Here is a 14,258-nt window from a genome sequence, read left to right on the forward strand (position 1 = left end):
TGTCTCTTTCTAGCTTTCTCCTTATGTTGATTTATTATTAAAATTTAAAAATATAAGTATTACTCAATTTTATAAAAATAAGTTTAGTTTAAAATATTTATTATTGTGGACATAAAATAAAATTACTAAATATATACTTCATAAACATATTTATAAAAAATAATGGAAAATATTAGAATAGCCCCTCACCTAATAAATATATATTTCGGAATCACATCTTATAAGATAGGAAAAATCTGATTCCTCGTCATTCTTGACGGGCTATCAGCTAACATACAATATAAATTAAAAAAATATAAAATTTACTCTATAGGATGTTGAAGCAATAATGCCTTGCTCTTTAGATTTTGGTAGTATGAAACGTTCCATTGTTTGGTTTTGTTGAATGGTCTCTTGTGTAGGAATCTAAAAAAAATAATAAAATAGTATTTATAAAAATTTTAACTTACATTGCCTTAGAGATAACCGTAAAAAACTAATTTAATATTATATGTATTTATTATGTAAGTTTGTTTTTTGTGCAGGAATCTAAAAAAATAGTATTTATAAAAATTTTAAATTACATTGCCTATGAGATAACCTTAAAAAACTTATCTAATATTATATGTATTTATTATGTAAGTTTGTTTTTTGTGCAGGAATCTAGAAAAATAGTATTTATAAAAATTTTAACTTCCCTAAATCTGCCACTTAACGTGGGTAAAACAGAATGGATAAATGAATTTTCAAATATAAAATAAGATGCTCAGATAAAACGTAAGTATATATGAGGTATATTATACCCGCTGTCTTGCTCTTTTTCTATAGAATACTTAAATATCAATTGTAGCTACTGTATAAGTCGCATATATAACTTAGAAGATTTCTATACAATATGACTATAGAAACATAAACAGTAGTAGCATAAAATTAAATTATAGCAGAATAGCGATGTTTGACATAACTGTTTCTAACATGTCATATTCAATGTGCCTTTACTTTTTTTCACTTAGTACAAAAGTTACTTTATAAATAGTATCATCTTTTATTATTATTACAATTTATATGTTAGGTGATAGATGGGGGGGAGGGGGGGGGGGGGGGTTAAGCTTTCATTGATAAAAAAATTCTAAGACAGACATTCAATATTTTATTGGGTTACAAAACTAATACCAATACAAACCAAAATATAAAACTAATACCACTTAAGTATACTAATTAAGTTTATTTGACTGGCGGGTAATTCCATACCAAATCGATAACTTTTCGGCTCGACCTTTTTAATTTCGATAAAATTTTGTATACTAAGAGAATATCATTAGAAAGCATCGAATCCAAAATTTTAGCCTCCTAGTACTCATAGTTCCTGAGATATCAATGGTCAAAAGTGCCAAAAATGACGTTTTTTCGAAAAATGCGATTTTTTGAAATTGAGATAAGTTTAAAAATAATGATTTTAAAAATATAAGTTATATGTCAATTTATAACTCTATTAAGGGCCTAAATTTTTTTCAAAATAATATTGTTGCGGTTTTTATTTAAGTTATAAATTTTAAACATAAAACTCCAAGTGTTTCGCTTTCCAAATTTTTTTGAATTTAATATTTGCTTATTCTCTAGCCTTATACCTATTCATAAAAAAAATTTAAACTTGGGACAGCCATGGGTTTTTTAGTTATTGCGATTTAAAAAATCAAAAAATAAATATTATTTTCAAAAATAGATGGCGCTCATTTATAAAATTACGCGTTTTGTTAAAATTATTATTTTTTTAAAACTTTTTTCCATTTTAAACATAAATAATATGATTTTCCAGCATTAATATTATGAAAATATATTATTTAGATCAATTGATAGATTTACTTATTATATTACTTTATTGATAACTTGTAAAAATTATTATTTCCTAAAAAGATTATTACAATTCCTATATAAGAAAATATAATTAATTTTTGAAAGATAATAACAAGTTTTCATGCACCTGCCTTGATATTAATTAATTTTTATTTTACAAATATTTCAATATTAATTTTTTCTTACAATTATTTATAATGTATAAATATAAATGTGCAAATCCTTTTAAAGAATCTAAACACTTTAATTGTAAAAAGAACCTGCGTAAAGTCACGACGTGGATGACACAATATCCAAACATTGAGGCGGAACACTATATTTGTGATAAGTCGTAAGCGTTTATCACAAAAAATATTGAAAGCGAATATGTAAATAATATCCCCACAGCATCCGCATCAAATACAATCAATTTAACCTTAAACGAAATTGGAATATCTCCTATTAAAAAAAAAAAACTAACTGAAAATCCAAAAAAAAGATAGCAAAAATATCAAAAGCTCTTTCAGATATAATAATTAACAATCCAGAATTGGACACAAAAGACAATAATGATATACTCAACAATATGAAATTACATTATCCTAATTTATCTAAAAATAAAAAATATCAATTGCTGACCATTCTGCCTCTTAATTGGAGTGCAAATAAAATAAAAACGGAATTCAACGCTACATATCATATGGCATATAATTCCAAAATCATTTTAGAAGAAAAGGGGATTCTTTCAACTCCAAATCGAAAACCTGCAAAATATCTCAATCAAAAAACAGTTGATATTGTTAAAAGTTTTTTTTGCAGTGATGAAGTTAGTAGGGTATTACCAGGAAAAAAAGATTGCATATCTATCATTGAAAAGGGGGAACGAGTGAACGCTCAAAAAAGGCTAGTTCTTAATAATTTAAAAGAATTATATAGTCATTTTAAGGAGAGTAATTCAAGCATAACAATTGGATTTTCGAAATTCGCAAGCTTAAGACCAAAAAATTGCATATTGGCAGGGGCTAGCGGAACACATAGTGTATGCGTTTGTAGCATACACCAGAATATTAAACTAATGATTTTAGGCTGTGAATTAGCAACATTGACTAAAAATGGTGAGGATATATTAACAACTTATAGAGATGTTATAGGCAGAATGATTTGCAACCCCCATTACCAACCTGTTATTTTGGTGACTGTAGCGAGTGTCCTGGCTCGACACTCTTAAAAGAACGCATTGAAAAATTATTTATAAAAAATTATATAGCTCTTATTACGTTTAAACAATGGGTTTCGGTAGATAGAACAACTCTGGAGACTATTTCTCAATCTTCAGACGAATTTATTAATTAAGTAATATCTTTCATGAATTTTTATTTATCTATTATATTTACAAATTAATAAAATAATTTTACGAAATTTTAAATTATTAATGCTGGAAAACCTTATTATTTATGTTTAAAATGGAAAAAAGTTTAAAAAAAAAAATAATTTTAACAAAACGCGTAATTTTATAAAGGAGCGCCATCTATTTTTGAAAATAATATTTATTTTTTAATTTTTTAAATCGCAATAACTAAAAAACCCATGGCTGTTCCAAGTTTAAATTTTTTTTATGAATAGATATAAGGTTAGAGAATAAGAAAATATTAAATTCAAAAAAATTTGGAAAGCGAAACACTTGGAGTTTTCATGTTTAAAATTTATAACTTAAATAAAAACCGCAACAATATTATTTTGAAAATATTTTTAATATTCAATAAAAGGCCCTTAATAGAGTTATAAATTGACATATAACTTATATTTTTAAAATCATTATTTTTTAACTTATCTCAATTTTAAAAAATCGCATTTTTCGAAAAAACGTCATTTTTGGCACTTTTGACCATTGATATCTCAGGAACTACGAGTACTAGGAGGCTAAAATTTTGGATTCGATGCTTTCTAATGATATTCTTTTAGTATACAAAATTTTATCGAAATTAAAAAGGTCGAGCCGAAAAGTTATCGATTTGGTATGGAATTACCCTGGCAATCACTTCATGAAATATATTAATATGATTGATTTGTATCTATGACATTTATATCATTGATAATATATATATATGACATTTATAACATTGATAATATATAATATAAATCTCATTTATAACATATCCCCACACATATGATCTTACAATTCCTCAATAAGCCGATTTGTAGGTTTCCTGGCTCTTTGTGATTTCCGCGTTTCTAGTTTTCCGTTATCTTCCACATTTTCTAAAATCTCAACTATATCCGACTCTTTATTTTTTATATTTTCCTCTTCTCTCTCTGACTCCATATTTTCTCCATTATCTTTCCCTGGCCCAGACTTCTCCATTTCTTTAGCTACCTCCCTTTTTCGAAGTTGATCCGCATGCTTTCGTACCATTCTATCCTTGCTTTCTACCAAATAAGAATATCTGCCAGTTCTGGATTTTATAATTCCTTCTCTCCAACCTGAATTTATTTCATTATGCACCCATACCGGTTGTGCAATCTCAAATTCTCTCATATGACTATGTTCATCATGCGCTACTTTTTGTATTCGATCGTTCCATTTCATAACTAACATTAGGACGTAACCAATTCAATCCCGTTTTTAAATTTCGCCCCAATAATAACTTAGCCGGTGAACGTCCAGTTGATTGATGCTCACCCATTCTATATGCTAGCAAAACTTCTCCCATGGCTTCCTCGGGCTCCCTGATGTCTTTCCTAGTTGCAAAATATCGACTCTTGAGGGTTCGTATCGTTCTTTCCGCTAAACCGTTCGTTTTTGGATGGTACGGTGTTGTATGTATCAATTTAATATTTTTCTCGAAACAAAATTTTCGAAATTCTCCAGAAATAAATTGAGGTCCATTATCTGATACGATTTGTCTAGGTGTTCCAAACCGTGCGAACCATTTCCTTAAAACCCTGATCATTGTCGTGGACGTGGTCTCTCTCATTAACTCAACCTCAGCCCATTTAGTATGTGCATCAACTCCAACTAACCATGAATACGAATCAATAGGCCCCGCGAAATCCAAATGAATTCGTTCCCATGGTATATTAGATATGTTCCACGAATATAAAGGAACCTCCATAATATTCGACCGATTACTTTGACAAGGCATACATTGACGAACATATTGTTCAATATCTTTATCGCAATTCGGCCACCAGCAATACATTCTAAAAATTGATTTCATACTGGATGCCCTCTGTGTATAATCGTTAAAATTAATTTCCTCAAAATGGTTGGAATTACCAACCTCCCATTCCATTCAATAACATCATGATCTACTGACAATTCCTCTCTACGATTATAAAAACAAACTAACTCTGTATTTTTTTTCGCATCAAAATCCACCCATCCATGCTCAATATTTTTAACTACTTTTTTAAACAAGCTATCATTCCTTGTTTCCTTTTGGAGTTCAACTTGACTAATATTTATATCGTGCAAATTTATAGCTCTAATTTTTAACGCATTTTTTTGATCATTATTTGATTTTATGCCATCTATTGGCAGTCTAGATAATGTATCAGCTACTTTATTATCTTTTCCAGGAACATATTCAATATCAAAATCATATGCGGACATTTTCCAAGCCCAGCGCGTTAATCGACTATTGGATATTTTTGGTAGTTCACGTTTATCACCAAATAATTTTTCCAAAGGTTTGTGATCTGTTCGTAATAAAAATTTTCGACCAAAAATGAATGTATGAAATTTTTCCATACCAAACAAAAGTGCTCATGCCTCTTTTTCTATTGGTGCATAATTTTTCTCTGACTCTAGAAGTGTTCTCGAGGCAAATGCGATTGGTCTGCTAATGTCTTTTTTCACTAAATGACATAACACAGCTCCAAAACCAGTGTTGGAAGCGTCACATTCCAATATAATTGGCAAGTTTGGCGAATATGGAATTAGCGTTTTATTTGTTGACAAAAGCTGTTTTATTTTATCAAATACCTCTTGTTCCTTGTCCGACCAACCCCAGCAAGATTTAATGCTTGTTAATTTATGCAGAGGAGCGGCAATTCCATGTAGATGTGGCAAAAATCTCTCGTGATAATTCACAAGTCCTAAAAAAGATCGTAATTGGTGTATATTATTAGGAGTTGGTATCCTTCGAATAGCATCTATTTTTTCTTTCGCTGGATGTATTCCATATTTGTCTATTACGAAACCCAAAAAAGAAACTGATTCATTTAAAAAACGTATTTTGGCCCATTTTGCCTTCATACCCACCTGTTTTAGTTTCATTAGTACTTTTTTTACGTTATTCAAATGTTCTACATCATTTTTCCCCGTTATGATAATATCGTCAAGATATACTACAGTCATTTGGCAGTCTTGTAATAAATTGTCCATATATCTTTGAAATATGGTCGGCGCCCTAGAAAGACCGAAAGGCATACATTGATATTGGAAATAACCAATGTGGATCGATATGGTTAAGTATTCTTTTGAACTTTCTTTTATTGGTAATTGTAAATATGCATCTTTCAAATCTATTACCGTAAATTTCAATCCATCTTTTAATTTGGTTAAAAGATCATCCACCGTTGGTATAATATGATAATCGTACAAAATATATGGGTTTAATGTCACCTTAAAATCCGCACAAATCCTGATTTCTCCATTTGTTTTTCGTACGTTTACCATTGGAGTGGCCCATGTCAATCGTTTTTGTGTTGGATCAATCGCCTTCAATATTCCTGATTTAACCAATCTATCGAGTTCCATTTCAATTGGTTTTCGTAATGGAAAAGGTACTCTACGAGCTGGCCATGATTTCGGCCTTGCTGCCTCACTCAAATGTATGCTAACTTTTATATCATTCACCCGTCCAGGCTTGTCATCAAAAACACTAATAAATTCTGTTGTCATGCCAGCAATTTGTTTATTGGTTGTCATAACCTCTTTATTTGTAATACTACGTATAGTCACTTGTCGTGGAATAAACATATTAAATGCCAGTATCCATGGTAGTCCAAATAATGGAATGTCATTTGAACCGGTCACCACAATCGGTAGTGATCTGCTTATCTTTCCAAGACGAACCCTCACCATAGTTTCACCCAGCACATCTAGCGGTTGGTTACCATATACTGATAAAGGTTTGGTTGGTCCAAGTTTGGGTCGGCCAATTTCATCCCAATATTGTTTCCCAATCACCGATACCTGTACCCCCGTATCATAGTCAAATTCTATAGGTACTCCATTAATCCAAACAAATATCTTTGCACTATTTCTACCAATTTGGGATATATTATTAATTGAATCTGATGAATCATTGTCATCTATATGCATAGCATGTAACTTCTGTCCCTTACAATATTTAGCATAATGCCCTACCTTTTGGCAATTATAACATTTCACCCTTGATGCAAAACATTGAAAAGGGGGATGAGTTCTTCCACATTTTGAGCATTTATTAAACTTATACATATCATTATTGTTAAATTTATTGTTATCTCTAAACTTAAAATTATTATTATTGTAATAACTAAAATTACCCTTTTCTTTGTTATTATTATTATATGAGTACTTTTGATTTGAAAAATTTTCTTGATTATTCTCTATCTGCTCCTTAGGTTTATTGATTTTTTTTACCATCATATTTGTCACTTCATCCTCAGCCCTTTCCATTGCCAAAGCCATATTTAAAACCTGTTGAAAACTCACCATTTCTCCTAAGTCATTTATTCCATCTGGAAATCTAGTGCGAATATCTTTCTCCAATGCACTCATTTTGATTCCAGCCACCATCTGATCCCTCAATCTCCCATCTAGGTCAGATTCAAATTTACATTCTTGAGCCAATTTTTTAAGTCAAGCTGCAAACTCTGCAACTGATTCACCAACCCCTCTTTCTATTCGAATAAATTTAATTCTCGAGCTAAATAATGTTGAAATAGGCTTAAAAACTTTCTTACCAACTTCAATAATCTCTTCATAATTAAGATCTTTCAATATTTTTGGATAAACAAAGGACCTCATCTCAGCTAAATTACTAATACCAATATACGCAAATAATATTTTTTTTTTGGTTACATTATTTATTAATATACCTCTTATCTCCAACATATCATCAATATATTCAATGTAATCAGCAAAGTTGTTTTGATTATCGAAATTATCGAATTTGATCATAATGTTATCATTTTTTTCTTCTTTATTCATAATTACTTTATTTTTGTCTTCTTTATTCATATTAAATCATCGACAACGTCGCCAATATACTAATTAAGTTTATTTGACTGGCAATCACTTCATGAAATATATTAATATGATTGATTTGTATCTATGACATTTATATCATTGATAATATATATATGACATTTATAACATTGATAATATATAATATAAATCTCATTTATAATATTAAGCCAATCTCAATAACTGATAAATTCATCTAAAAGTAGAGATATATACATGTTTAAAAGCAATGTCAATATTATTTACAATTATACGTCATTACCTATTGATAATATATTTTATTAACCCATTCAAATAAATAAACCAATGACCAGTTAAAAAATATATAAACGATGTCCAAAATAACATATATTTTAAAAAAGTAAAAATAAAAATTTAATTAATATAAATATTTTATATTTTTAAATTTATTTCGGGTAAGTGTGAAAAATATTTCCTTATATATCTTACCCAATGATATATTTGCAAAATATATTTGTGTAATTATTGGTGCAATAATCATTATAATTCATAAATGTTAAATAACTTATTTTTATGTTTTTAATTTATTATAAATTTATCTACAGTATTTGATTTTTTTGTGCAGGAATCTAAAAAAGTATTTATAAAAATTTTAACTTACATTGCCTATGAGATAACCTTAAAAACTTATTTAATATTATATCTATTTATTATGTAAGTTTGTTTTTTGTGCAGGAATCTAAAAAAATAGTATTTATAAAAATTTTAACTTACATTGCCTATGAGATAACCTTAAAAAACTTATTTAATATTATATGTATTTAATATGTAAGTTTGTTTTTTGTGCAGGAATCTAAAAAAATAGTATTTATAAAAATTTTAACTTACATAGCCTATGAGATAACCTTAAAAAACTTATTTAATATTATATGTATTTATTATGTAAGTTTGTTTTTTGTGCAGGAATCTAAAAAAATAGTATTTATAAAAATTTTAACTTACATTGCCTATGAGATAATCTTGTTTTTAAGGATATAAAAATAGTTATAAAGGAGAAAATTCTAATTCTCCGTCATTCTTGACGGGTTATTAGCTAGTATTTAATATTATATGTATTTATTATGTAAGTTTGTTTTTTGTGCAGGAATCTAAAAAAATAGTATTTATAAAAATTTTAACTTACATTGCCTATGAGATAACCTTAAAAAACTTATTTAATATTATATCATTTATTATGTAAGTTTGTTTTTTGTGCAGGAATCTAAAAAAATAGTATTTATAAAAATTTTAAATTATTGCTTATGAGATAACCTTATAAATAAGTTTTTTAAGGTTATCTCATAGGCAATGTATTAAAGTATAAAATGAAATTTACTGATGATGATGGTATCTTGTCTATGATGGTTTTTCTCGATGTGGTGTCGTTTTTTTGATGTAATTTCCTTGCTCGTAAATTGCCGTAAATAACTGGAAATAAGATGTGTAAATTGAAAGTATAAAATAAAATTTACTGATGATGATGATGATGATGTTTCTCGATGTGGTGTCGTTTTTTTGATGTAATTTCCTTGCTCGTATCTTGCCGTAAATAACTGGAAATAAGACGAGTAAATTGAAAGTATAAAATAAAATTTACTGATGATGATGATGCTATCTTGTCTATGATGGTTTTGCTCGATGTGGTGTCTGTTAAAAAATATATCTAATTATTTACTAATGATGATGATGGTATCTTGTCTATGATGGTTTTGCTCGATGTGGTGTCTATTAAAAAATATATCTAATTATGTTAATATTGTAATTATATTTACATTATTATATGTTTTGTAATTCAGTATTGTTTTTTTTTTGAAAATGGCGGTTCGATTTGGTTTATGAATGCGTGTTTGATATGGTTAAGCTATGATGATTTTTATTGAATATATATATTATAGAATTGAATTCCTTAGCTCTTGTAAAATTATCTGCAAACATTTTTTCATACTAATGTTCCTTCCTGCCTATTGCCTCAAAATACTTCTGAAATGCTTTCCATGATTTATAGGAGATTAAATCCATTTTGCTAATATGATCTAAATTGGCTTAAAATTGCTATGATAGATAGATAAATTATAGATATATAGAAAGAACAATATATTTGACATCAATTAAGACAAAACATTTACATTTAAAATAAAATATAATATTATAGATGGCGCTAAATATCATGAAGATTAAAACTACAATTTAGCATAACTTAAATACTTCCGAATTTGTTAATATTAATTAAATATTATTAAGAATAACTCATTATTTAAGTAGGACAAACGTCCTATGATTAATAAAGAAGTGGAATATTACATAATATATTAACAAAATTATAATTGACTATTATCAGGTACAAATAATTGACTTGATAAGGCACGAATTTTTTTAAAGAATTCTATTGGCTAATCGTGTGACACATTATATTTTAAGCCTTTTTTTAATATAGATATTTAAAATAAATTGTAGAAAATAACAAATTTATTATAAAAGATAATGCGATATTCCATTTACTAATTATATAATTAGTAAATAAAAATAAATCAGCATTATTTTTTAATATTATTAATTTTTCAAATGATTTATGGTTCAATCTTTGACGATTTGGTCTATTAACCATATTAGCAAAGCTAAATGATCTTTCAACGGGGGCTGAGGAGGGTAATATTGTGTTATATATTTATAACTATTTAACATATTTATACTCCGCCTGTCATCTTTCATATTATTTATGACCTCTATTTCAATATCATTTATTGAATTATTAGAATTGGATGTGGTACTTTTAAGGCAAAAGTAATCATCATCTTCATCAATTGAAGATTTTGTTGAAGTATTAATTTCAATATTATTTTTAAAAACAATTAAAACTTCATGTAATAACAAATTCTGAAGGAATTTTTTTTCTTTATAACCATCAAGCCAACGATTTTTAAAATAGGGATGAGAAATAGTTGCCAAAAATGCACTTTAAAATTGTTATCAAAATCATATATATTTTTAAATATTTATTTAAATAATTTTCTATGGCAACAGCTAATGGTTTGCAAAATTGTAGATTGGTTTGAATTAAATTTGTAATTTTTTTTAACGACATTTAAAATTGAAGCTGATTCTCCATAATAGCAGTTGATTTCACCCTGTATTTTGTCAATCGCTATAGCCAATGGGGCCATTATATTGCAATATTCTTCTAAATATTGAATTTCAATATCTCGTAATTTAGGAAATTCTAATTTTTGACACAATTTAGGAAGTTCGCCTTTAAATTTTAATAAACTATGAAGACTATCATACAAACTATTCCATCTAGTGCAACAAGGTGTAACTAATTGTTTTCCTAAAACTGCTTTGATAAGTTCTGCAGTTTTAGGCCTATTATTTGCATTCCATAGCTTAGTACATTTAGCTATTGCAGGATGATGAATTTTAGAAATGTTAGGAGAATTCTTAATAGCTCTCGACATCTGTTGTGGCAATTAGACTTATCGTATGGCACAAACAACGAATGTGCTAAGGCAATGTTATTGAGGAATAATTTTATTTGAATAAAAATTTTTTACTAAATTTACAATATCATAATAAATTTTAAAGAAGTATTAAATAATACTTTCAATGATTTCGAATTCTATACATTCATCATCATTGATGTCAAAGTCATTCTCTACAGCTTCTATAGAATATCCAAACTCCTTGAAAGCTTTTTTAAAGTTAGAGCCGTTATCTGTAATAGTTGCTATAACTTTTTCGTCAATACCAAAGTCACGATGAATTTCTTTATTATGATCATCTTGAAGTACTTCAAAAAATTTGCCATTAAATAAGCTTAGTTTAAATTTATTGTTATAATTTTCGGTTGAAGAATCATCTGAAGACGAAGATAAACATATTATTCTATTTTCTTCTTCCATAATTTAAAAATAGACAGATATAAAACGATTCAAATATGGTAGTTCTAATTATTAGCAAATTGCTATATGACGACTAACGTCATATATCAAAAATTATCTTAAAATATCTAAATTTTGATTAAATTTTTCATTTAAATCTTAAAACAATATCATTTTAAATTTTAATACTATTTATTTAACCAATATAAAATTTTTTTAAAGTATCTGTATCTTTTTGAATACAAAGTTGGTTAAGATACAAATACTTTTATACTTTCCAAAATTTTAAAAAAGATACAAGATACAAAAGTATCTTGTATCTTAGATACAAATATCCGCGATACTGCCCAACCCTGGTATTTGAATAATAAATAAAATCTATAATGAAATTCTCTTTAAAATTTTGTTAAATCCTGGCTATTGCCACTATTTCATATATATATTATTTAAACAAAGTTTTTTAAAATAACTATTTTTTTTATTCTTTATTTTAGTCAATAGCAATACTAAAACAAGAAATGGAAGATATAAAAAACTCAATATATTACTTAGAACCAAAATCAATATTTTGTTAATCTTGGGATTTAAATGTTGGTTCCCAGCCCAATACTGTAGTATAATTTGATTGCTTATATTTAGTGCTGTGCCGATCCACATATTTTTCACCGATCCGATATTACTTCAAAACCGATCCGATACTGATACCGATCCGATATTTATATTAATTTTTTATCCCCCCCCCTTGAACCAAATGTAATTAAGAAATCAATATTTTTTATACAAAAAATCAAATTGTGCATTTAATTTAATTTTTTTATTTCTACAATTAAGACTATAATTTAAAAAACATATATTTGATAATATATCCATTTTATGTTGGTATGAATTATAAAATTGTATTTAATATATAAAATTATGATATATTAGATTTTTTTTAATAAATACGAGAGCCTCTAGATTTTATGGCAATAAGCTTCTACGATATTGAGCATCTATATCCCTGCCGTACTGAAGGTAAACTCAGATGATTCCGCAGATAACGCATTTTGCAAAATCCTTGTCTTTTTCGAAAATATTTCCATAATACAGATACCATATTTAAAAATATTCTTTTATATAAAGTATAAATAATAAAATTGGCATTATTATTTAAAAAGATTTAAAATAATTAAGTTCCTTTCTATTTTAATAAAAAAAAACTTTTAAAATACTATAAATCTATTTTAAAAAAGAATAAAATTTAGAGGGTGTTGTTCATTTACATTGTTTAAAAAAAAATTATTTAGAAAATATTATAATAATGTAAAATAAAATACATATCATAAAATAACAAAAAAAAGAAAGGTAAAAAGATCGGATCGGGTTTTTACAGATATCGGCTCGATCCGATATTTTTGGAAAACGCTAAATATCGGTACCGATCCTATCCGATATTTAATATCGACACAGTCCTACTTATATTTTAATTCCATGATTAAGCTTTTCAAAATATTATGAAAGAATATTACTCTATTATTTAAGTAATGTTTAAAATAATAATATATTAATTAATCTTTTTACCTTCAAATGCTTTTTTAAGCTTGAACTGCTGGAAATTGAGGTTAAAATATTCGTGTTGGGATATAATTTACATTTACAAAGTGTAGACTTGGAATTTTCTTTATTGGTTTAAAATATATCAATTGGAGCCAGGGTAGGATTAAATCATCTTCATCTGAAGAAGTACTATGGACATAATATTCTTAAAATAAATTATAAGAATAATAATATCATTATTAACATTTACTTTGAATTTTGATTGAATATTAATTTCGGCAGAAAATTTAACAACGAGAATTTAAAATAAAAATGAAGGCAGTAGTTGATATGAATTAAAACTCAGCTTAAATTATTTATATTAAGAATTAAAAAATAAATAAAAATAATTTTATAATACAATAAAATCTGTTTTTCTTTTTGTTGATATATTTTAAGAAAAAATATAAAGTAACGAGTAACGTTTTGCGTTACCGTTATTCAAAAAAATAAACGCGTTACCGTTACTCGTTACCTCTAGAAGAAGGTAACGAATGACGTTCCTTTTCTTCAAAAAAGTAACATCGTTGATAACGATTTTACTTTTTGACGTTACTTCACAGCACTAAATAATTTTATAGGAATTTGATAATTGATATGCATGCGGCAAGCGCAGAGTCAAGAATTTTCTACAGTGGGTATAATTTTTTTTCAAACATTAAAAATTTCCAGTTCTGTAAACATTTCTAGAAAAATCGAACGCGTTCAATGGTCATCTACAAAAATCAAACTCGTTCATATTCAATATTTACCTTCAA

At 27.1% G+C, this 14,258-nt stretch overlaps 1 protein-coding gene across 1 annotated transcript; it reads right to left on the reverse strand.

Annotated features, from left to right (window-relative positions):
* Positions 1–3,985: 3,985 nt before the first annotated feature.
* Positions 3,986–4,348, reverse strand: LOC135926192 (uncharacterized). The gene has a single exon (XM_065461953.1). The coding sequence runs from the start codon at positions 4,346–4,348 to the stop codon at positions 3,986–3,988; it is 363 nt and encodes a 120-aa protein (XP_065318025.1).
* Positions 4,349–14,258: the final 9,910 nt, after the last annotated feature.

The sequence above is a fragment of the Gordionus sp. m RMFG-2023 genome, chromosome 1 (assembly GCF_954871325.1).
Source record: "Gordionus sp. m RMFG-2023 chromosome 1, tfGorSpeb1-WG-v2, whole genome shotgun sequence".
In the NCBI taxonomy this organism is placed as follows: domain Eukaryota; kingdom Metazoa; phylum Nematomorpha; class Gordioida; order Chordodea; family Parachordodidae; genus Gordionus; species Gordionus sp. m RMFG-2023.